The 26,543-nt window shown below is 39.8% G+C and overlaps 1 protein-coding gene across 5 annotated transcripts in view; it reads right to left on the minus strand.

Moving 5' to 3' along the window:
* DMD (dystrophin) overlaps positions 1 to 26,543 on the minus strand; it is a 2,251,544-nt gene that overhangs the window by 15,767 nt on the left and 2,209,234 nt on the right. For all 5 annotated transcript variants that reach the window (XM_049704774.1, XM_004281026.3, XM_004281027.3 and 2 more), the window contains 3 exons: positions 20,696 to 20,939; positions 19,480 to 19,603; positions 998 to 1,090 (listed from right to left, as the gene is read on the minus strand). In XM_049704774.1, coding sequence (XP_049560731.1) covers positions 998 to 1,090; positions 19,480 to 19,603; positions 20,696 to 20,939 — 461 coding nt within the window. The remainder of the gene's footprint in view (positions 1 to 997; positions 1,091 to 19,479; positions 19,604 to 20,695; positions 20,940 to 26,543) is intronic.

The raw sequence follows: 26,543 nt of genomic DNA on the forward strand, positions 1-26,543 counted from the left end.
TACCATCTGTCCCCATACAAATGTACAATATTTTTTCTCTCGTGATGAGAACTCTGAAGATTTTCTTTCTTAGCAACTTGCACACTTGGAATACAATAGTATTGAGTCGAGCGTCCATGCTGTCTGCCATTCTTTTTATTCACTGAAGGGGGTGGGTCAGTGACCTGTTTTATGTTAGGGCAGTGAACCACTAGAAATAGTCCAAAACACTAACAACGGCAGCAAAATAGCTCCTTGGATGAAGTAAGGCATCTGAAGCTCATACTGGCTGGTAGGAAAATTCAGTGCGGTAAAATGCTGTATTTTTGGTATGAGGGGCAAAATATTCAAAGTCAAAGTGATGGGAGAAATAATTTTAATGTTCGATAATATTAATATTCAGATATATTAACATTTAAATGAAATAATATTAGTGTCTTTCTTTGTGAAAATTGTATTCTATCTATGCAAGTGAAAAGAGTAACGAACTAGTACATAGAGATTTAATTGTACTTATGTGTAAGTGATGGGGTAAGACACAGTTTTCAAATATACATAAAAGGCATGAGATTGCAAGCCCGAGTTCCCACCACCACTGTACGCTAGGCCTATCGCAGACCGTGCTGTATCACGTAGCAGCGGTACGTCCCTGGCAAAGGCACCATCAGGGCATTAATTTCCTCGTCTGTAAAAGTCACTTAACAACTGCTCTTAAGTAAAAGGTATCTCATAATTAACTCTTCAGACTAATGTGCCAAGCAAGGAAGATATCGATACTTTATAAACGTAAGTTACTATTCTTATTTCTAGAAACACCTTGATTACACAGGTATTTGAATTGGAAATACTCCAAACCAGAAATTCACACTCGAAGACAAAATCTTCTCCCAGTGACCCCAAACTGGCATTCTGTCAGCACCTGTTTACGTAAACATGGAAACTACACATGCTAGTTGGGTATGGAAACGAGTGGCCTACTTCCAGGAAGTTTGAGTGACTTCTGGGTACTGGCGCTTACCTCTCGAACTAGGGAAGGAGTTGTTGAGTTGCTCCATCACTTCTTCTAACCCTGTGCTTGTGTCCTGGGGAGGACTGAGAAGATCTTCCTCGCCTTAATGAAAGCAAACACAAACAACGGCAAATTACACTTGAGAAAATACAGATACCAGAGAAAAGGTTCATGACGCCATTTAAAAATCCATTATTAATTCATTTTCACTCCATCAACATAAATAAAAATAACCCCTCAAGCTTAATAATTAGGGAACAGTTCCTTCACGGGAAAAAGAATCTCATGCAGGGATTTATCTACGTCATTATCTTTGGAAAAGAAAACTGTGTATCTGCTTAGAAGTTAAAGTTGCCCGAAGTTTCTTATGCCCCATTAACAAACGTGAAATGTTTTTCTTTGTAATGAAAGATGATTATAGCACATTTGCAGCGTGTCTCTTCAACACAAGAGAAGCACGTGACATTCTGCATTCACTTTAGGAAGGTTAGGAGTGGAGACACTGAGGTATTTTTTCCATTCTTTACTGTGACATTTAACAAGACATACAGAGAAAACTCAAGTACCTTTAAAGTCCACTGTAATAGGGAGAAATAAAAGTTGTATGTGCCCTACATAGGAAATGAAATATAGATATTCTAAGGACTGTGTATATGGACATACCGGGAAGTTATGTTCCTCTCCTATTTGTTCCGTGGGGTTACTTCTTCATAATTATGTTTTTAGAGGCTTACAAAGGGAAACTTTTTAACAAAATTTTTGAGCATTTGTTTATGTGAGGAGAGAAGGATGATTTGGAAGGAAGGGAGTTTAGGGACGGATGGTTTTCTTCTGGGGATGGGAGTCTCCTTGTAGATTTTGTTGATCTGTGTCTCAACTGTTTACTCATGTGTCAAAGAAATACACCTCAAACAGCATTTGCAGTAAGGGAGAAATTTCTTAAGTGCAAACAAAATTGTTTTGAACTTTGAAGGTCCTTTGAAACTAATTTTTCATAACATTCAATCTTCCAACAGTGAAAATAACTTCTTTTCAAGCTCTGTTTGTTGAGCACATTGTCACTTCCATTTAAAACAAGACCTTGCTTCGGCAGATCAACAAAAATATACACGCTTAAGGGGTTGACAACCTCTGGTTCACATGTGACTTGAAAATGACTGGGGAGCCAGTGATGTAATGACTTAAATATGCCTGCCTGTCGTTTCCTTTGGTCTATGCCACTTGGATTTTCATCTCTGATTATAATCTCGCATTTATTACCAAGTGTTCATCCTTCTTTCTTAAAGCACAAGCTAAAAGAATCCTTGGCAGTGCTCACCATTTAGACAAAATCCTATCCTAGGTGGATGTGAGGCTGTATACCATTATTAGAAAGGAGGGCTAAGGACCTGGGGTAGACAGAACCCCTCTGATTCTGTGAGTCTCCTGGTAACATACCATAGGAACCCTCTTTGAAGTACTAAGGACAGGAAGTGATTGCTATTCAGGTTATAAGGTGAAAAGGAAGTTAGATTATCTATCTGTCCATCCACATGCACATACGACTTGCTGATATTTATGCCTTTAGAAATGAAAAAATGAAATTCAGCATCTTTAGTTTCTTTTTGCCTGTGGGTTTTTAAATTTTATTTATTTTATTTATTTAATTTTATTTATTTATTTTTGGCTGCGCTGGGTCTTCGTTGCTGTGTGCGGGCTTTCTCTAGTTGCAGCGAGCAGGGGCTACTCTTCACTGTGGTGCGTGGGCTTCTCATCGCGGTGCCTTCTCTTGTTGCGAGCACGCGCTCTAGGTGCGTGGGCTTCAGTAGTTGTGGCACGCGGGCTCTAGAGCGCAGGCTCGTAGTTGTGGCACACGGGCTTAGTTGCTCCCCGGCATGCGGTAACTTCCCAGACCAGGGCTCGAACCCGTGTCCCCTGAATTGGCAGGCGGATTCTTAACCACTGCGCCACCAGGGAAGCCCCTTGCCCGTGGTTTTAAACTACCATCATCTGGAAAGGATGGAGTGAATGAAATGTTGCCAGAAGGAACAGGATGCTGACAGCTGCAGGGTTGATTACATTTCTGTTCCGTTACCAATGCAAAAGTTTGCCGAATTGGGGAACACGAGGCATTTTTAATGGTGTCAAGTCCACTTTAGTGATAGTATGCCTTATAGAATAAATTGGAACCAAAAGAGACACTCATGAGCAATGATGTTAATATTTCTGACAGTTTTAATTAGCTCATACTGGAGCTCTAGGAACTCAACTGTACTGTCTTAAGGTTTAGGTACAGTTCAGTGAAGTGACTGACATTCTTCTCCCTGAATTACTTCAAGGATCAAAAAAAGGTATAAACCTAATGATGTCAACCAGTCATAACTATCAGCTGTGAGTCTCAAATGCAAGTGTCCAAGTACAAATGTAAACTTGGCTTCTTTGTTTTACTGGAAACTTTCATGGCAGTTTCATGTATCCATTCAAACAGTTTTTGGGGGCCTATTACATCGTAGGTAGAAAATAAACAAGTAAAATACAATCTTTTCTTCTTTTCTCAAGATTTTCACAGTTAAAACTCCTTTGGGTTTAACTAATCTCCTTTAAAAGTGGAAATCAGAATTATCACATGTATGCGTGAGTAAGGAGTGAATCAACCACTGAAAAATGCTTAAGGCCTAATATTTTCTGTGTCAGATTATACTGGAAAAGTGAAAACCGCTAAATGACACCTGAAATTAAAGTAATGCCACCAGACTATTCAATACTGAGCCAGATTTTAAATGTTAAAAAAAAAGCCGTAAAAATTTCAAAACAGATTTATTTATAATTCAAGTACTTATCAAAAGCCAACTGTGTGCCAGGCAATGTTCTGAGTACTGGGATTATAGCAGTACACAACCAAAAAGCTGGCTCCGCGGAATTCACATCCTTATGGAGGCACTCAGGCCTCAGAAAAGAGGGTTAGGGAGGGGCAGTGAGGAAGACTCTTCAGAAAGGGGAGTCTAAGAGCCCTCGTTAATAAGGGGCAGATGAGCCAAAATGTTAGGGACTTGAGGCTGGGAGCCACGTAGATACTTGAAGGAAGAGTGCATGAGACAGAGGGAATAGGAAATGCAGACTCTGAGAGGAGAGTGTGATTGGCTTGCTCACAGAAGAGCAAGAGGAAGGCCAGTACGTACAAAGTAAAGTGACCGAGTGTTGGGGGGAACGTGCTTCTCTGGCTCAGGAATTTAGACATGGTCACGTAACCTGCTTTGGCCAATGGAGTGTTAGATATGACATAAGCAGAGCCTTGTAATGTGCTTAAGTGGTTGGGCTTGCTTTCTTGTGCTTATGTGCCATAAGAAGTACATGGTCCAGTGGTCTTCTGACCCAAGGGGGATGAGAGACATGTGGAACAGACTTGACCCCAACCCACAACTTGGAGTCCAGCCTAGTTGAGCTCCAGCACAACTCCAATCAACCAACAAGACGGCCTGAATGAAAAATATGTAACTTGAGAATTTTCCGATTATTTTGTTACAAAGCAATAGCTGATTGATATACTCTGTTTTAAGGCATCGAACTAGCAAGATACCAATATTTATGGGTTATCTAATCATATGCTGCTATGTGGCTGTAACATTATAGGCGGCCCCAAAATGTTGGCTCTAACAATACTGGTGACCACAAGCCTCCTCCCACACACAAAAAACCTCAAGAAAATATGTATTGAGTCCCAACTGTGTACACTGGGAACTTGGCCAGCCCTCATCCCTACTTCACTGATCCATTGCCTGCTCAAATAGCACTGCTAGTGGTTCAGGGATTTCTAACTTAGGTAATGGCGATTCTTTAGCATTAACACTTCAATTTGATTCTATTCTGAGGTGATCCCCACAGATATGCATAAAAATCCTTTTTGGATTATTGGCCCTAGTTTTCATGGTTTGTCTGAAGTTGGTCCAAAGAAATGACTGAAACATTAAAAAAAATGAATGTTTCAAAATAAGGGAAGACATAGTCAAAGTTAAAATAGCACTCTGATATAGCATAATATGATAGACACTGCTGAACTGAAGGAAAAAGGAGATGACTCAATTTAATCTGAGATCAAAGAAGTGAAATGGTTTGCTATAGGCAAGATATTCTTTAATTCTTCTGAAATTCACCATGGTTTTAGGCTTTCTAGACGGGATGATATCTAACTCACTTCCCTTTCCTCAATTCAAATGATGATAATGGTTTAACTTGCTTGAAAAGTGACCTTAGCCAGAATTGATGTAAGCTGAGACACTAGAATCCTTACACCTATGATTTTGTTTACACCCAAGCAAACTATTTTCTCTTTATACAAAAGGAAGCTGTGTATTAGAACACTATTTTGTCTTAAAAAGGGGCTGTGTATGAGCAAATATGCCCACCCTATTTTTCTTTGGATTGCTTATCTAAATCATATATTTTGTTTTTAACCAATTTCCAACTTGATGTGTGACTACTTTGTCATTCCTGCCTTTCTCTAGTTTTCCTTAAGAAAAAAAAGATCTATCCAGTGCCTGATATTTACCTTCAGTGACTTTGTGAAATTATGACTTGGGGTAGATGGTTTCAATTTTACATAAAAATGCTGTGTTTAAGTTCTTTACTATATTAACGGTATACAGTGATGATGTTGATTACTAGTTGGTTAGTGCTGAATAGTGATGAAAGATATTGAAATTAGTAGCTATTATTCGTTTGTAAAATTTTTATTGAGATATAATTGACATGGAACGTATTAACTTTAGGTGTACAACATAATTATTTGAAATAAGTATATACTGCGAATTGATTACCACAGTAAGTTAACATTCATCACCATAGTTACAAATCTTATACAAGTTCTCATCAGAAGAATAAAAGATTTAATAATCTCTTAGCAACTTTTTTTTAGTTGAAGTTTAGCTGATTTACAATGTTGTGTTAGTTTCAGGTGTACAGCAAAGTGATTCAGATATATATATATATATGTATTCTTTTTCACATTCTTTTCCATTATAGGTAATTACAAGATATTGCATATACTTTCCTATGCTATACAGTAGGGCCTTGTTGTTTATCTATTTTATATCTGTTAATCCCATACTCCTAATTTACCCCGCCCCCTTCTCCTTTGGTAACCATAAATTTGTTTTCTATGTCTGTGATTCTACTTCTGTTTTGTAAATAAGTTCATCTGTATCATATTTTTAGATTCCACATATCAGGGATATCATATATTTGTCTTTCTCTGTCTGACTTACTCCACTTAGTACGATAATCTCTAGGTCCATCCATGCTGCCATGCAACTTTTAAACATACAGTACAGTATTGTTAACTGTAGTCTCCATGCTGTACGTTATATCCCATGCAGGACTTATTTATCTTATAACTGGCATTTTGTACTTTTTGACCACCTTTGCTCATTTTGCCCAGCCCCTACCTCTGGCAACCACCAGTCTGTTCTCTGCACCATTTTTCATTCGCACTAAAACTGCACAAGGGTTCCCCCCTTTTCTTCACGTTCTCACCAACACTTGTTATGTCTTGTCTCTTTGATAACAGGCATTCAAACAGATGTGAGGTGATATCTCATTGTGGTTTTGATTTGCATTTCCCTGATGATTAGTGTGATGTCCAGCACCTTTTCATGTACCTGTTGGCCAGTGGTATATCTTTGGTAAAATGTCTAATTGATCTTCTCATTTTTTAATCAGGTTGTTTTTTCTCTTGAGTTGTATGAGTTCTTTATACATTCTGAATATTATCTCCATATAAGATATATGATTTGCAAATATTTTCTCCCATTCTGTCTTTTCATTTCTTGATGGTTTTGTTTGCTGTACAGAAGCTTTTTATTTGATGTAGTCAGATTATTTTTGCTTTTGTTGCCTTTGCTTTCGGTGTGAACTCAAAAAGTCATCACCAAGACTGATATCAGGGAGCTTACCCCCTATGTTTTCTTCTAGGAGTTTCATGGTTTCAGGTCTTACATTCAAGTCTTTAATCCATTTTGAATTGATTTTCATGTATGGTGTAAGATAGTGGTCCCATTTCATTCTTTTGTATGTGGCTGTGCAGTTTTCCCAACACCATTTACTGAAGAGACTATTCTTTTCGTATTGTATGTTTTTAGCTTGTTTGTTGTAAATTAATTGACCATATGTGTGAGGGTTTATTTATAGGCCCTCTGTTCTGTTCTGTTGATCTATGTGTCTGTTTTTATGCCAGTGCCATACCATTTTGACTACTATGGCTTTGTAATACAGTATGAAATCAGGGAGCATGAGTCCTCCTGCTTTGCTCTTCTTTCTCAAGATTGCTTTGGCTCTTCGGGGTCTTTTTTTTTTTTTTGTGGTTCCATACAAATTTTAGGATTTTTTGTTCTATTTCTGTGAAAAATGCCATTGGAATTTTGATTGGGATTGCACTTAATCTGTAGATTGCTTGGGGGTAGTATGGACATTTTAACAATATTAATTCTTCCAGTCAATGAGCATGAAATATCTTTCCATTTGTTTGCATCTTCTTCAATTTCTTTCATCACTGTCTTACTTATAGTTTTTAGTGTACAGGTCTTTCACCGCCTTAAATGTATTCCTAGGTATTTTATTCTTTTTGATGCAATCGTAAGTGGAATTATTTTCTTAATTTCTCTTTGTTGTAGTTTGTTATTAGTGTGTAAAAATGCAACAGATTTTTGTATATTGAGTTTTTATCCTGCAACTTCACTAAATTCATTGAGTTCTAACAGTTTTTTGGTAGAGTCTTCCAGGTTTTCTATGTATGTTATCATGTCATTTGCAAATAGAGATAAATTTACTACTTTCTTTCTGATTTGTGGGCCTTTTATTCTTTTTCTCACCCAGTTATGCTGGCTAGGACTTTCAGCACTATACTGAACAAAAGCTGCAAGAGTAGGCACCCTGGTCTTCTGATCTTAGCGGAAAAGCTTTCAGCTTTTCACCACTGAATATGATGTTAGCTGTGGGCTCGTCATACATGGCCTTCATCATGTTGACATATGTTCCCTCTATGCCCACTCTGTTGAGAGTTTTTATCATGAATGGATGTTGAATTTTGCCAAATGCTTTTTCTTCATCTATTGGGATGATCATATGATTTTTCTTTCATTCTATTAATGTGGTATATTTATTCAGTTGTATATGTTGAACCACCCATGCAACCCAGGGATAAATCCCACTTGGTCATGGTGTATGATTCTTTTAATGTACTGTCGAATTTGGTTTGCTAATATTTTGTTGAGAATTTTTGCATCTGTATTCATTAGATGTTGGTCTATAGTTTTGTTGTAGTGTCCTCATCTGGCTTTGGTATCAAAGTGTAATGCTGGCCTCGTAAAATAATTTTGGGGGTGTGATTTCCTCTTCAGTTTTTTGTAAATGTTTGAGAAGGATTCGTGTTCTTTTTTAAATGTTTGGTAGAATTTGCCAGAGAAACCATCTGATTCTGGGCTTTTTTGGGGGGGCGGGGGGGGACTTTTGATTATAGATTCAATCTCCTTTCTCATTGTTGGCCTGTTCAGAGTTTGTTTCTTCATGATTCAGTCTTGGCAGGTTGTATGTTTCTAGGAATTTATCCATTTCTTCCAGATTATCTAATTTGTTGGCATATAACTGTTTTCAGTAGTCTTATGATCCCTTGTATTTCTATGGCATAAGTTGTACTCATCTCTTCATACATTTCTGATTTTGAGTCCTCTCTCTTTTTCTCTTGGCGAGTTTGTCTAAAGGTCTATTTTGTTTATCTTTTCAAAAAGAAAAAAAAGCACTTCGTTTCATTGATCTTTTCCATTATCTTTTTCATCTCTATTTCATTTATGTCTGCACTGATCTTTCTTTCCTTCCATTAACTTTGGACTTTGTTCTTTTTCTAGTTCCTTGAGGTGTAAAGTTAGGTTGGTTGTTTGAGACCTTTTTGTTTCTCGATGCAGGCATTTATCTGTATGAACTTCCCTCTCAGAACTGCTTTGCTGCATCCTGTAACTTTTGTTATGTTGTATTTCCATTTTCATTTGTCTCAAGGTAGTTTTTGATTTCTCCTTTGATTTCTTCATCAATCCATTTGTAGTGTGTACAGTAACACACTGGTATGTTATTAAATATTCCCATATTTGTCAATTTTCCAGTTTTCTTCTTGAAATTGATTTTTGGTTTCATAACACTGTGGTCAGAAAAGATGCTCGATATGATTTCAATCTTCTTAAATTTACTGAGACTTGTTTTGTGGCCCAATATATGATCTATCCTAGAGAATATTCCATCCTAGAGAATGTTCCATGTACACTTAAGAATGTACTCTGTTGTGTTTGGATGGAGTGTTCTGTATGTATGTTAAGTTCATCTGACATAATATATGGTCCCATGCTTCCTTATTGATTTTCTGTCTGGATAAGCTATCCATTGATGTACGTGAGATATGGTTAAATCCCCTACTATTATTCTATTGCTATCTATTTTTCCTTTTAGGTCTCTTAATATTTGCTTTATATGTTTAGGTGCCCCTATGTTGGGTGAATAAATACTTACAAATGTTATAGCCTCTTACTGGAATGACCTCTTTATCATTGTTGTAATGCCCTTCTTTGGGTCTTATTTTAGTCGTTGTTTCAAAGTCTTTTGTTTGATATAAGTGTAGCTACCCCAGGTTTCTTTACATCTTTACATCTGAAGTGACTTTTTTATAGGCCACATAGGGCTAGGTCTTGTTTCTGTTGTTGTTTTTGTTGGAAAGGATTTTCATTAAATTTTAATTTCAAAGTTACAGAAAAATTCCAATAGTAAAATAGACTCCTAATATACCCTTTACCTTGATTCACCAAGTGTTAATGTTGCCATATTTGCTTTGTTTCTCTTTCTAAATACATAGATTTGTTATTGTTGTTGTTATTATTGCTGACCCATTTTCAATGTAAGGTTCAGGTCCGTGACCCTTTTTTTCTAAGTACTTCATCATTATGTCCTTGAACCCTGTCTTATGGAACCACATTGCACTATATTATCATCTAAATTTGTAGCCTATATTTAAATTTCACCAATTGCCTTAATAATTCATAATGTCTTTTATAACTATTACCATATATGTGCATATGTATATATTCCACCCCCACCCCGGAACCTAGGGTCATATGTTGCATTTGTCTTTCCTTTCCTTTTGTTTTAAGTATAGTTGATTTACAATGTTGTGTTAATTTCTGCTGTACAGCAAAGTGATTCAGTTATACATATATATATTTAATATTCTTTTCCATTATGGTTTATCATAGGATATTGAATATAGTTCTCTGTGCTATACAGTAGGACCTTGTTGTTTATCTATTCCATGTATAATAGCTTACATCTGCTAACCCCAACCTCCCACTCCATTCCTCCACCAACCTCCTCCCCCTTGGCAACCACAAGTCTGTTCCCTATGTCCGTGAATCTGTTTGTGTTTCTCAGATAGGTTCCTTTGTGTTGTATTTTAGATTCCACATTTGAGTGATATCATATGGTATTTGTCTTTCTCTTTCTGACTTCACTTAGTATGATAATCTCTAGTTGCACCCATGTTGCTGCAAATGGCACTATTTCGTTCTTTTTTATGGCCGAGTAGTATTCCATTGTATATATGTACCATATCTTCTTTATCCATTCCTCTGTTGATGGGCATTTAGGTTGTTTCCATGTCTTGGCTATTGTGAATAGTGCTGCTATGAACACAGGGGTGCATGTACCTTTTTAGATGAGTTTTGCACGGATATATGCCCAGGAGTGGGACTGCTGGATCTTGTTCTATTTTTAGTTTTCTGAGGAACCTCTGTACTGTTCTCCATAGTGGCTGCACCACTTTACATTCCCACCAACACTGTAAGCCGGTTCCCTTTTCTCCATGTCTTCTCCAGCATTTGTTATTTGTAGAGTTTTTAATGATGGCCAATTCTGACTGGTGTGTGAGGCAGTATCTCATTGTAGTTTTGATTTGCATTCTCTAATAATTAGCGATGTTGAGCATCTTTTCATGTGCCTCTTGGCCATTTGTACTTCTTTGGAGAAATGTCTATTTAGGTCTTTTGTCCATTTTTTTTTTACTGGGGTATAGTTGGTCTATAATGTTGTGTTAGTTTCTACTGTACAGCAAAGTGAGTCAGTTATACATGTACATATATCCACTCTTTTTTTAGATTCTTTTCCCATATAGGCCATTACAGAGTACTGAGTTGAGTTCCCTGTGCTATATACAGTAGGTCCTTATTAGTTATCTATTTTACATATAGTAGTGTGTATGTGTCAACCCCAATCTTCTGCCCATTTTTCAGTTGGGTTGTTTTTTTGTTGAGTTGTATGAGCTGTTTGTATATTTTGGAAATTAAGCCCTCGTTGGTTGCATTATTTGCAAATATTTTCTCCCATTCTGTAGGTTGTCTTTTCATTTTGTTTATGGTTTCCTTTGCTGTGCAAAAGCTTGTAAGTTTGATTAGGTCCCATTTGTTTATTTGTTTTTATTTCTATTGCCATGGGAGACTGTAGGTCTTGTTTTTAATCCATTCAGCTGCTCCATATATTATGATTGGAAAATTTAGTCCACTTAAAGTAATTTTTGATAGGTGTGTACTTACTGCCAGTTAAAAAATTGTTTGCTGGCTGTTCTGTAGTTCCTCTGTGCCTTTCTTCCTCTTGCTCTGTTCCTTTGTGATTTGATGATTGTAGTGTAATGCTTAGCTTCCTTTCTGTTGTTTGTGTATAGGTTTTTGCTTTGTGGTTACCATGAGGCTCAGATAAAACATATTTATAACCATCTATTTTAAGTGGATAATACCTAACTTCGAACACATTCTAAAGCTCTACATTTTTACTCTCCTCCCTCTGTTTTATGTTTTTGATGCCACGGTTTACATATTTTTATCTGTGTGTCTATTAACAAATTACTTTGGTTATAGTTATTTTTATTACTTTTGCTTTTTAACCTTCATACTGAATGTATAAGCAGTCAGCCCATCACTATCACAAGATCTGATTATTTTGAATTTAATTATATAATTACCTTTACTTGTGAGGCTTATGCTTTCATGTTTTCCTGTTACTAATTAGCTAGCACCCTTTTGTTTGAGTTTAAAGAAGAAGTCCGTTTTACATTTCTTGTAAGGCTGCTGTAGTGGTGTTTCATTCCTTCAGCTTTTGCTTGTCTGGAAAACTCTTTCTCTCTCCAATTCTGAATGACAACTTTTCTGGATAGAGTCTTCTGGTTGGCAGGTTTTTTTTCCCTTTAAATACTTTGAATATATCATGAAACTCCCTTCTGGCCCGCAAAGTTTCTGCTGAAAAATCTGCTGATGGATCTATGGGGATTCCCTTGTGTGTAACAAGTTGTTTTCCTCTTGCTGCTTTTAAGATTCTCTCATTGTCTTTCACTTGTGACAGTTTAATTATAATGTGTCTTGGTGTGGGAACTGTCCAGGCTTCCTGGATCTAGAAGTATGTTTCCTCCCTCAGGTTAAGAAAGTTTTTCTGCTTTCTCTCTCTCTTTTCCTTCTAGGACCCTATATTAGGAATATCTGTCTGCTTGATGGTGTCCACTAAGTTCCTTAAGCTATCTTCTCTATCAATCATTCTTTTAAAAATTTTTATTGAAATATTGTTGATTTTTACAATGTTGGGTTTCAGATGTATAGCAAAGTGATTCAGATATATATATATATGTGTTTGTGTGTGTGTGTGTATATATATATATATAAAATTTTTTTACATCTCTTCCATGATAGGTTATTACAAGATATTGAGTAGCGTTCCCTGTGCTATACAGTAAGTCCTTGCTGGTTATCTATGTTATATATAGTAGCGTGCATCTGCTAATCCCAAACTAATAACCCCCCCCCCCACTTCTCCCCTTTGGCAACCATAAGTTTGTCTTCTTTCATTTTTCTTTTTCATCCTATGATGGATGAATTCCACTGCCCTGTTTTTTGGGTTTGCTCATCCTTTCTTCCAATTCATCTAGTCTGCTGTTGAACCCTTCTATTGTATTTATCGGTTCAGTTATTGTATCCTTAGCTTTGTGATTTCTATTTGGTACTTTTCTTATAATTCTCTCTCTCTTCCTTGGAATGCTCACTTTAATGCATTGTTTTCCTGACCTTGATGAGCATCTTTAGGGCTGTTATTTTGAATTCTCTATTTGCAAAATACTTATGTCAATTTCTTTACCGTCTTTTTTGAGGTTTCACCTTGTTCTGTTCTTTGGAATGTATTTGTTTTTTCATTTGCCTTGACCTTTGTGTTGGTTTCTATGCATTGGCTATAACAGTAACCTCTGCCATCTTGAAGGCGTGATCTCATGTAGGAGGTGAGCCTTGTTTTTCAACCCTGCCCTACCTCTTGGTCATCTCTCAAACTTTTTTGATTGTCCAAAGAGGCTTCTTTGTTTTTAGTGGCGCTGAGGAGTTAGTTGAGGGTTTGCCCAGACCTGTCAGTGTTCCAGTGGGGAGGATTTCAGTCAGCACTTAGATGATGCAAGATGATTGGAAGGCTGACCCCCCGCCCCGGCAATAGCTTTTAAAGGATGTAAATAGACCTCTTTCAGGGAAAAAGTGGGAGATGTAAACGTTTCTGTATGCCCCCTCTGCACTGAGCTCTGGGGAGATGCTAGCTATTTAAAAACTCTTCTTTTGGTATGCTACCATTCCATTGAACCTGTGACATAAACCGTGCTGGCCACCAGATGTGTGCACAAGCTCCTTTATGGGAGATACCAATGACCTGGAGTGAGGCAGCAGAGTGGGAAGACGGCACTGGCTGGCCTGGCCTGCACGATCTCTAGAGAGTACTTAAGTCAGCCCCTGTATATGTGTGTTAAATGAGTAAGAAGCCTGCCTCTTCAGGCTGAGGCTTGTAAGTTATAAACAAACAAAGAGGACTGTTTCATGGAAAGACTGGATGCATTCCAGTCTGCTGCCTCTAAGCTGTGCACTTGGCAGCAGGGGTTGGGGGGTGGGGGAGGCGGGGTTAGCCTTGTTGAGTCCATGTGAGCCCTTTAAGTACTGTCTCTTAGTTCCATAGCCTTGTGGATCTCTCTCACGGATGCAAGGCCCACTGACTGCAAAGTTAGTTAGGTGTTTGTTTGTGGAGCCCAAAACTTTACTCCTCAGGGAGAAGCTACTAGTTGAGAGTTCTTTCCCGGTTGTGTGCCATCATGCCAGGGATGGGGTTTACAGCAAGACTGTCTCAGGATCTCCTACCTGTTTCTTTTAAATTAATTTTTATTGGCATCTAGTTGACTTACGATGTTGTGTTAGGTGTACAGCAAAGTGAATCAGTTATAGATATACATGTATCCGTTCTTTTTTAGCTCTTTTCCCAGCAGATAGGTCATTTTAGAGTATCGAGTAGAGTTCCCTGTGCTATACAGTAGGTCCTTATTAGTTATCTATATTTTATATATAGTAGTGTGTATGTCTTCCGATTATTTTCTCCCCTGGTAACCATAAGTTTGTTTTCTACATCTCCTACCCGTTTTGATGGGGGCTTTTTTTTCTGTTTGTTTGTCCAACATATAGGAGTCACTCAGCTAGTTCTTGAATTTCTTTGAGAGGGATCTGTGCGTGGGGGGGGGGGGAATTCAGGATCTTCCTGTGTTGTCATCTTGATTCAGAACCTCAGGCTAAATTGCTCAAATGGGGAAGAAAGTGAGCAAGACTTAGGCCTTGCCTTTAAGGAAGTTAAGCTCTAGGGAGAAGAAACAAAGTGTAATAACGAAGACAGAATAAATTAACCCAAAAAGACGAGAGGAAACGATGGTACATTTCAGGTTAAGAAGACATCGCGCACAGGGTCGGAGATGGCTGACAGCGTGGATTAGTGAAACGGCATGGTATGTGTGCACGAGCACTGCGGGCTGCAAATGGAGGCGGGGGATCATGTTTGAAGACAGTGAAAAACTGGGCGCTAGAGGAAGGTGAGTCTACCTTTGAATTTGAACACCATGCTAAGGAGTATGGACTTGAGGCAAACACGACCCATAAAAAAGGGAGAAGAATAATTAATATACAATCTGAATGTCAGGGAGGAACGAGAGCCTAAAGACAGAGAAACCAGTTAGGGGAGTATTCATATTGTCTGTTCCACCATGAGGGCTACAAGTCCTGTTTGTTTATGCAAAGCAAAACAGACTGACCTTGATGACTGGAGAGGTGTTGGTGGGGCTTGGCTCAAGAAGGAAGGTGAGTAAAGGGGTGGTTTTAGAGGTAATGAATATGTTTAGTACCTTGGCTGTGAGGATGGTATCACGGGGTATACATATGTCCAAACTTATCATAATCTAGGTAAAGGGGGAAAAAAGTGTGGAAAATGACTGCCTTTGTACAGTTTAGAAATTCTGGAGGTTGATCGCAAATTTTAGATTGTTGTGGGGCTTTTTTGGTTTTATCCAGAAAATACTCACTCACTCACTCACTCAGGAGATAGGTCTAGGCTGACAATCTTGAGAAAAACCTTGAAGCGATGCACTGAGGGGACACAACCTCACCTATGCGGTCAGGTGGCATACATACTTAGCCTGAATCCAATCATGAGTAAACAAGCAGGCAATGCAAAGTGAGAAACATTTTACAAAACAACTGGCCTGACCTCTTCTGAAATGTCAGTGTCATGAAAAAATCTGAAGAGGCTAGGGAAGTGTTCTGGACTCCTTAGGAGAGTTAAAAAAAAAAAAAAAAGAGAGAGAGAAGGCAACTAGATGCAAAGCATGACCTTTCACTGGCTCCTGAGTGAAAAACCCAAAAAGCTAGAAAGAATATTATTGGCAGAATGGGGGATATTGCAATTTAAATTAGATAATAGGACTGTATTGCTGTTTACTTCCTGAGTGTGATTAGGTTGAAGTGTTACTAAGTATGCAACGTAATCATTAAAACTATACAGGCACATAAAATATACATGAGTATCTATGCAGGATATATAAAGATGTTTGTTTGTAAATAGATGTTACTGTCAATAAATAAAGCGAATGTGGCAAAATGTTGAGTTAACTGCAGTTCTGCCCTAAGTTTGAAATTGTTCTAAATAAGAAGCTAAGGAACCTTTAAACATTGTTTAAGCGAACAAGTAAAATATAAAAGAATGATAGATTGGGTAGAAGAAGTTAAGGGAGTCAGAGATAAGCTGTTGGGAAGATAGACTTTGTTCACTTCTAACAAACAGAATGTGAGCTTCATTAGGACATCGTCCCATTTTAAAAGACGTACAGAACGCACATATGGTACCCAGAGACTTACCAGTGGTATTTCATGGTTTGAGGAAACACTCCAACTCATTAGATCACCCAGTATGACTTCACCCATATTTCTCTTTAAAAAGTCTTGGGGTTATATATTAAAAGAATGCAACTCTCTACCAGAAAATGGTTCAGCAAATCCCAGCCCTATCACATCCCAGCGCTTCAAAGCACGAGGATACACACTGCATTTATTTCAACACCTGTGTGCATCCTGCAAGAAGATGGTCTTTTTTTTTCTTCTTTATGGTGAAGAAAAAAAAGTCACCTTTGAATTCACTCTTTTCATCCAGAAAACAAACTTATTAACAACAGAGCCTATCCATTTTACAGTGGCAAGTCATCTCTTAGCCTAACTCGGCCACTGGAGAAAGCAAGCACTTCTGTGCTTGCATTCAGTTCTGCCACGATCCTCTCAGCTCCACGGCCTGACGTGGACTTTAATTTGGGTGCTTTCATAGGCACGCTGCCTCTTTGCCAGTGTTGACAGGCCTAAATAATTAATGTTTCTAAGCACCGAGGGCTCTGAATCTCACCACTCAAGTATGTGACTTCGTCTCACAGGCTTTGCTTACTTCAAAAAAAGGCAAAATCCTGCAGTAGGCGTTAACAACAGAGGTACTAGAACTCAGTTAGTTATTTTTGGAATTCACAGACTTTACAAAGGCATATAATATTCTGTCAGTCATATATATGCTGCGCTATCACTTACAGTCCCAACAGGCCATTAGCTCGACTCAGATCTCATGTGGAGAAAGAGAATCTGATGCCCTAAATCACTGAGGTGTGGTAAAGCTGGGAAAACAACTCCAAACAAACATTTCCTCTTCCTTCAGAAAAGAAATGCAAGCTGGCTTTTCTACAAGCTTTGATTTCTCTAATCTCAGTGCCCTCATGCACCCTCGTCAACTTCTTGAGGAATCTTTCTCCTTTCCCAGCAACCCTGGCCCCTCCATGATCTCCATGTATAATCAGCTGCCCCTCACTGGGAGGCTACCTCTTAGACATAGGCGTCACTGCAAAGTGTTTTACTTTGGGGAATTTTCCTGACCATGGTCCCCATCCATCCTCCACCATAAAATGCACTCATACCTTTCCTTTTTGTCCCATCCAGTCGGATTAGGGACCTCACCTCTCTATAGTACTCTCACGGAAGATCCTAAGTATAAAATGAATTCTTCGACACACCATGGGACCAGGCGACAGAGCTTTCAGTGTGACTCAAGGAGTCCCAGGTCTCTTCCTTTCTGTGAGGTAAGAGGGTCAAGTAAACCCAGTTTAGGACCCAGGAAAAAGCAAGCATAGCGCACGCTGGGCCTCACGAGAGGAGAAGAGTCACGAGAGGAGGGGGACAGAGCAAGTATTGGTGGCCTTCATAAAACCCCCTATTGTCTAGCCTAGCACAACAAGAAAAACCAGTAAGCAGATGGCCGGCAACCACCTGTCATGGTCCTTTTAACAATGGCTTCATTACCCCTGCAAAATGCTTTACTTGTTCTGACCTTTTATTTGCCTCCTGAACTCCAGTTTTCTTGGAACCCGTCCCAGGCAGAGAAGACTACTGAAGAACACCACCAGACCTGGCTGACCATTTGGTCTACACACATCTCATCTCCGCCCTCAGTGTTACTTGCTAATGTTCCATTAGGGTCTAAAGACCCTTTCTCTCCTCAAGCCACACTCATTTTCAAGATTACCTGACCTTTTGTTTCCGTGAAAAGACAGACCTCTCCAACTTGCCTTCTCTCAGCCACGTCTGAGGAAGCATTTTCAGCTACTGCGCTTCCGGTGATCCACTGAGCTGTAATTTATTTTCATTCGATTGAGCCCTTTTCAGCATTTTGACCTCTTGCACTCATCTTCTTCCTGAAACCTAGGCCTGCCTGTGTGGCTGAGCCACACTGACTCCATTCTGTCAGCTCCATCCTGGGCACACAGGCCTGCCTACTCCCTCCCCTTTCTGTGTGACGGACTGTGCCCAAGCCAGACAAGTTCCCTGTCAGCTTTTTATCCTTACCTTCATCTGATACAAAAACTGGAAGAATGCCCGTTGCTGGCGCAGATGGTTAATGGTCCTGAGACCACCCCACCCGCCCCCGCCCAGAGGGGAGGAGAAAGCCCCAGTTTCCATCCGTGCATACATGCTTTGGCCCCTTTAAGTCCCCCTGTACCCCTTTCGGTGGCAGGGGATCACCGTCCACCTGCTGCCGCGCACAATAAACTTCCTAATTGTACTTTAAGGAGTTGCCTGCTTCGTTTTTTGGTCTTGGAGGCTATTATTCAGTAATCCCTCTTCGGTAACCTTTCCAACACTACTCCCCACTCCTTCACTACCCCATCACCCAAAGGGAGGTCTTCCCCGAGGCGCTGTATCCAAGCACCTTTCTTATGTATTTCTCATCTCACGCCTTGCAGCTATCAATTCTGTGGAGTTCACCCTCAGATCTCTCCGGCCTGTCCTTTTACCCCCTCCTAAAACAAACACAGTGTTTCCACATTCAAAAGGATCATTATCTTCTTCCAACCAAATCCTCTCCCCTCATTGCCTTTCCTTACATTTTCCAGTCAGTCCCCTGGCCTTGGGTACTCTATTTTCAAATAAGTCCCATAACTTGGCCTTTGTGATTGCCTCCTAACGAGTCTTTCAACCTGCAAAAGTTTTATTTTTACTTTGGGGCAGATGATAAAACTGCCGGAGTACATCGTTTTAGCTATTTCTCACCTGCTAAATGATTTTCAGCGGCTCCCTGACACCGACCACACACCTCTGCCCAATATTCATGTCACTATAATGTGACCCCCAACCTTCCTCTGCAGCCTTCCTTCCTCCCCGACCCCACCTCCTGCTTGGACCCTATCTAACTGGACCAGTGGCTCCTTCCTGCCCTTGGCCCAAGGCCCTCATCTCTACATCTTCAGTTATGCTATACCTTCTTCAACATATGCTCAGTTCCTACTCCATCCTTCAAAACCCTTCACAAATATCAATTCGTCGAAAAGCCTTCTCTGATCTCCGAAATGAATGAAACTTCAGTACCACGTTGCCTTGTTCTAACTGAATAGCCAGTCCTTTGCGGGCTAGGACTATGTCTTTCATCTTCGTACCCCAAAGGCATTTATGACAATCCCTTGTCCGGAACCGATATTAGATAATTTAGCGGATGATTTGAACCTCTGAGCAAACAGTTCACCATTTCCAGACCTTAGGAGAGAACAAAATCCAGGAGCAGCTGAGACAGACACTTACCCATGGATTCCGAAGTTTGACTGCCCACCACCCGGAGCAGCATCGGCTGGCTGCTGTCTGACCTCTGAAGAGACGTAGAAGGAGAGGACGCCGTTGTACCATTCACCTTGGCCTCTGCCTGGGGCTGAGGCATTCAAAAGAAAAGAGAATTATTTTTCATAATAAACACACAAACAAATATATACCTATTACAGACACTCAAAACTCAGAAATTACGACTTTTCCTACTTAGAAACCTCCCAAAGATGGTTACATTTGGGAAATTTCACTGTTGATAAGATCCATGGATACTGTCTGTGTACCTGAATTGTACCCCCCCTTCTAAGTTTGAAATACATTACAGCTACGGTGGGATACGATATAGAAAATGATTAGCCTAAATAACTGAAAGATTTAGAAGGTCATGTGAGAATGGTGAAACCATATGAGACCACAAAAATGTAGTGGAGAATTCTTATTTTTGTGAAGTATTAAAGAACAAGATGGAGAGAACGTATCTCAAATTTTTAAATTCCCAGAAAGCCAGGACTGTGTGCAGGTAGGGCCTCCCACAATGCAATATCCTGCTATATTTTCAATGGAGACTTAAAAAAATTATGTTTTAGGGATTATCAAAAGAAAAAAACCCAAAGGTATACCAGAAAATAAGACTAATTGGAAAAAAAAAAAAAAAGAGTTCTGGGCTTCCCTGGTGGCACAGTGGTTGAGAGTCTGCCTGCCGATGCAGGGGACACGGGTTCGTGCCCCGATCCGGGAAGAACCCACATGCCGCGGAGCGGCTGGGCCCGTGAGCCATGGCCGCTGGGCCTGCGCATCTGGAGCCTGTGCTCGGCAATGGGAGAGGCCACAGCCGTGAGAGGCCCGCATGCCGCAAAAAAAAAAAAAAAAAAGAGTTCCATTTCAAGAGGTAAAATTTTCACTTTGAGGTAACTAGTGGAGACCTTTCTGTATTTTTTTTCCCAAGATGAATTTTAAATCAGTCAAATAAAAGACATTTTTGTAGGAAACAATCTGGAACAACTATAAAACGACATGCTAGTTGTTCCTCCTCTTCTTATATCCCTTGATATCTAGCACTTTGCTAGGCACATACTAAGTAATTAACAAATCAATGCTTATTACAGTTCTGAAAAGGACTCGGAGTTCTAGTGTTTAGTTTGAAGAGGGGAAAATGATGTTTTGTAAATATCCCATGTTACAGAGAGGTGGCTCTCACTTGCTCCAGCAGCTGCCTTAGCCTATGTAACTGTGATTCCAGCTGTTTATTGTGGTCTTCCAGGATTTGCATCCTGGCTTCCAGGCGGCCTTTGTGTTGACGCAGTAGCTTGGCCTCAGCAATGAGCTCAGCATCCCGGGGACTCTGGGGAGAGGTGGGCATCATTTCAGGAGGGGACGGCAGTGGGGATAGGCCTTTATGTTCATGCTGCTGCTTGAGACGATCATATTCTGCTTGCAGATTCCTGTTCGGCATCAAAGAAGTGGAAAAGAAAAAAAAAAGGAAAATTGACTATCATCGCCAGATTTCTTACACAATGGCAGAGAGATACATCTGACCACCACCAAACACAATAGCAAGCAAAAGGGAGGCACTTAATGAATGGTTTTTATGACGACGATTTTAGTGATGCTAAAAAAACAAAATAAAATTTGAAGCGTCTGCCCGGACTATGTGAGGGGGAGATGCTTTTCAATCTTCTATAGTCAAAAGCCTTATGAGTGCTATGTTTACATAATTAAGCAGCAAAGGAGTTAATCATTTTGTAAATATTTCCTAATACTGTCATGAGATTACAATTCTTATACCTCTGTCAACACTTCGCTTTGCTTAAAAAAAAAATCATCAAATATTTTCAGCAGCAACGTGCAAGAACACAGTAAGAGTGTACCCACGTACCCACCACAGCGCTTTAATACATTTAACATTTGCCATATTTTCTTCAAATTTCTTTGAAGAAATAAAATATGATAGTTACAGCTGAAGCTTCCCCACAGATTCTCCTTACTATGATATCAGTTCCCCGCTCACCAATGCCCCCAAGGAGATAATGCCATCCTGAGTTCCACGACCATCATTACCACGAATGCATCCACAAATACTGGCTTGCTGAGATTCGGCTTTTTCGACCCTACATAAATGGCCATTTCACGTGATTCAATCTAATAGCATTATTTTGCATGTTCTTAAACTTTATGTTTAAGAACTCTGTTGAAGCATGTACATACCATTCTAAGAGTTGCTTTTTGCCTTCAACACCGTTTTGGAGATTTATCCATGTTGATACATAATAGTTCATGATTTTAACGGCTGTAAGGTATTATTCTGCTGCTTGAATATGCCAACAACATTCTCCTGTCAATGAACATTTAGGTTTGTTTCCAACTTGTCACTATTACAAAGAGTGACGCAATGAACTTCTGTCTACCTGTCTCCTTGGATACCTGTTTAAGAGATTCTTTACAGAATATATGTAGATGTAAAATTGCTGGGTTCTAGCAACATCTTCAACATTGCTACAGATCACCAAACAGCTCTCCTAAGAGATTTTATACCTCTTTACTCTCCCACCAGTAGTGAGTGAGATTTTCCATTTGGTCACATCTTCATCAAATACTTGGTGTTACCAAACATTTAAGTTTTGGTTGATGGGTATATTTTAATGGGCACATCTCTGACTACTGGTGAGGCTGAACTTTTTCTGTTTTGGCCGTACCGCGTGGCTTGTGGGATCTTAGTTCCCTGACCAGGGATCGAACCCACGTCCTTGGCAGTGAAAGCACAGAGCCCTAACCACTGGACCGCCAGGGAATTCCCCGAGGCTGAACTTGTTCTATGTTAGTTGGCTTTTCATGTTTCCTTACCCATTTCCCTACTGGGTTGTCTTTGTCTTATTCACGTTCTGGATATGTTCGAGATGCTTATCCTTTGCCAGTTATATGCACAGCAGATATTATCTCCTACACATATCTTAGCATAGCTGACCTTTAACTTTATTCTTGGCATCTTATTGTACAACAGTTTTTAATTTCAAAACACTCCTCCACGTTTCCTTTTTTTTTATGTTTTAAGAAAATCTTCCTTACACCTACATTTTAAAGTTCAAAATTTTGTTTTTCACAGTTAGGACTTTACGCAGAATCTTTTATGTTTGGTGTGAACATAAAATCTAATTTTACTATCCCCACATAGATAACTTATTAAGCCAGCCCCATTCATTGTGTAGTCCACCTTTTGTCCACTGATTTCTATGGCATTTATATAATACATCAAACATCCATAAATACACAAGTGTGCTTCTGAGCTCTCTAGTCTCTGCTGTTGGTTAATCTGTCTGTCCCTGTGCAATTCCACACTATGGCTTTAAATACATTGTCTGCTAGGCCATCTCGCTCCCACTTTGTTTTGCCTTAAAAATTTTCTTGGCTCTTCAGACCTCTCTGATCATCCCTATGATTTTAGTGGCAAGATTTCATATTTCAGGAAAATCCTTGTTGAAATTCCGGGTTTCACTTACACTGACTGTATAGATTAAAATGGGAAGAGCTGACTCCGTGTTATTGAGTCTTCATATCCAGGAATATGGTGAAGCTCTTCAGTTATTCTAGTCTCCTTTTATGTCCATTAACAATGTCCTGGGACTTCCCTGGTGGTGCAGCGGTTAGGAGTCTGCCTGCCAATGCAGGGGGCACGGGTTCGAGCCCTGGTCCGGGAAGATCCCACATGCCGCGGAGCAACTAAGCCCATGCGCCACAACTACTGAGCCCACGTGCCACGACTACTGAAGCCTGCCTGCCTAGAGCCTGTGCTCTGCAACAAGAGAAGCCACCGCAATGAGAAGCCTGCACACTGCAACGAACAGTAGCCCCTGCTTGCTGCAACTAGAGAAAGCCCGTGCGCAGCAACGAAGACCCAACACAGCCAAAATTAAATAAATTTTAAAAAAACAGGGCTTCCCTGGTGGCGCAGTGGTTGAGGGTCCACCTGCCGATGCAGGGGACGCGGGTTCATGCCCCGGTCCGGGAAGATCCCACATGCCGCGGAGCGGCTGGGCCCGTGAGCCATGGCCGCTGAGCCTGCGCGTCCAGAGCCTGTGCCCCGCAACGGGAGAGGCCACAACAGTGAGAGGCCCACGTACCGCAAAAACCAAACAAACAAAAAACAACAAAAAACAACAAAAACAAAGTTCTGTAACTTCCTGTGTTTTTCCTCTAGCTTTTAGGTTGAACGCTTAAATCATTTTTCTTTTTATGCTTTTTAATAAATACACATAGGGGTACAGATTTCCTTCTTGCTTTAGAATTGCTGAGAATACAGTTCCAACGGAGGACACCTGTTATTTGATACCCAGCAAATGAGCAGAACTCTATACCTTTCTTCCAGTTACGATGAATACCAAAATAAGATGACGGATTTCTGTGGTTCACAGCTGCTGTTTCATCGGGTTAGAGAATGTCCTATCCACAAATGTGGGAGATGTCTGTCTATGAGAAAAGACGTGAGAGGCAAGTGGCGGGCAGGCAGAAGAGTTTTCCCATCGTCCCTCGGGGATGGCACGTCTTCCGAAATGCCTAGTTTCAAAATGCTGGATCTCTGCACCGAAGATGATTTTATTTCAATCCAATCTATTTTTGTTTTTGGCTTGTCTTTTGTTTAAAGCTCTACCCTGGACCTAACGTTACAAGTTTTCTAGGAATTTGTTTAAAGTCATACAGGAAAATCAATCTATGATCTTTTTCATTTACAGGAATATAGTATCCTATCTGTATTGATTGAAATCCTATCTGCTGTCAGTCTTCAAGGAGAGTTGTATGTGCAGTTTGTTTCATAGCCATCTGCTTTGACAAAGCAGTAATAAGAAGAAATTCATCAAAATAAGTTTACCCTCAGCCCGATTGTACACATAGGTCCTCTGGGTGTGAACCACCATAAGGAGTTGTTCACATTAATTAAATCCAATTTCTGGCCGCTTAACTGACAGTCATCGAAATGTTTCCGTGAACCTGAAGCAGCATCCAATGTTCACAAGGTTTCATTTGATAGGAATTATCTTCTATTTTTTTCCCCTTGAAGTGTTCACTAAAAGAAATCCACCTTCATTGAAATGTCCCAGTTGGTAACACCTTTTTATGTAGAATCCTATTCAAGACTTTTCTTTCTACCAGAGTGGGTCATCCACGATGCTCTTTTTGAAAACATTGTTTTTAGACATGGACTTCAGGACAGTACAACAAACGATTACTATCCTCCCGCTTACTTTTCACAAAGTTACTGACAGGAGACCACCTTTTCCAGAGACGTCTTTCTCTGGGTCTAGTTTCCCACAGAGCTCTCCTTTACTGAGTTATTTCTAAGTGCCCTTGTTCAGAAACCATGGTTTAAATACATACAAGCTACCGCACTTCTGTTTTTTATGCTTTCCACTGAAAAACAGAAAAAGCTCATTTGAATCAGCCAGGGCTTCCCAAAGCTGAGCTGTAAAGAATACCAATTGCTCTACATAGGCCTTTCTTGCCTTCCCAGATGTTTGAAATTTCTCTCGGGAGACCATTTCCTTAAAGACCCACATCATTCTTCAGTTTTGGAAGATTCTCGGCTCTTATCGCTTCAAATGTTGCTTCTCTGCCATTTCCTCCATTCTCTCTTCTGAAACTTGTACTAGGTGTATGTTAGAGTCTTGTGGTCAATTCCCCATCTTTCTTTAATTGCTTATTTGATATTTATCTGTTTTTCTTAGTGCTGTGTAAAGTCCTCAGCATCATCTTTTCAACTCCTTATCTTCCCTGACCGGGTCCAGCCTAGAATTTACCCTGTCTATTGAGTTCAGTAGCTTCAATGATGATAGTTTTTAATTTCCAAAGATGTCTTTTCCAGATCCATCTGTACTTCATCAATTTCTGTTTTTTAATTTATTTTAATAAATGTTATTTCCTTATTTATGTCTTTCATAAATGGTATTTCCTTATTTATGTCTTTGAGCGTACTTACAATCTTTGTTGGACTGTTTTATTTTATTTTCGTCTAGGCTTAATTCATCATCTGATGGCCAGTTTGCGGGGGCTATCTCAAGTCTGCGTGTGTTTTGGATTTTGGTTTGGAGACGTTTTGAAAGGGATAGGGTGTGTTTTCTGCTATATTTCGTGTTTGAGTGTTCTCCATTCTATTTCTCTCTCCTTCTCAACTGACTGTTCTCTGTCAAGTGGTTTTATGGCTGTTTCCGCTCAGGCAGCAGGGTCTCAGGGCCTCTAGTCTACGGCTAGATCTTATATTGGTAGTTTGAAGCTCCTACATTGAGTGATATGAATGCAATTATTGCTAATTTCATCACCAGGCAGCATGGTTCAGGTCCTGGCTTCAAGGCTGTGATGCTCCCCTTGCTCAACCATACTTCTCACTTCTTCCCTAGGTTCTATGCATTAGGTCCATGGCTACATACATATAAGCTGTAGTCCCCTGCTGCAGTCCAAATGGTTCTCTTTTTCATTTTCCTTTCAAATATAAGTGAGTATGTGTCTGTCTCTCTCCAGGTGTGTTTTGGCAGGACCCTGATTTCAAATCTGGCTCTGAGCCCTGACCTGGTGAGGAGAATTTTAATTCCTGTTATTCCAACAGGAGTTTGAAAGTCCACTGACCAGCGTGTGAGCCCCACACACTGCTCACCACGTCCTGCACTCCCCCTCCCCCCAACTCCCCATTTCTGGTCCACAGAAATGTTCATCTTGTTTTCAAGCCCAACTATGGCTTTTAAATTTTTTTCACTTCATATATTACCTACCACTGCACAAATGGTAGGAGAAGAAGATGCCTTAAAGCAAAAGCTAACCTTATCTTAATCAGAAGCCTACCAGGACACGTTGATTTTGTAAATGTACGGTCAAGGTTCCCACAGTACTCGTTCAAATCTAAATTTACCAGAACAGGGTTCAGTGAACCAAACAAGTGACCTCCCCTAAACAAATATGTGGCATACATAAAACTTCTATTGAGCTCAATAACAAACTTATTTGAGGGAATAGTTTTTTTCCTGAAGCTCTGAGGCAGGACAAGCTGTCATGCCAAAGGTTCGAAA

This window comes from Orcinus orca, chromosome X (assembly GCF_937001465.1).
Source record: "Orcinus orca chromosome X, mOrcOrc1.1, whole genome shotgun sequence".
NCBI lineage: Eukaryota > Metazoa > Chordata > Mammalia > Artiodactyla > Delphinidae > Orcinus > Orcinus orca.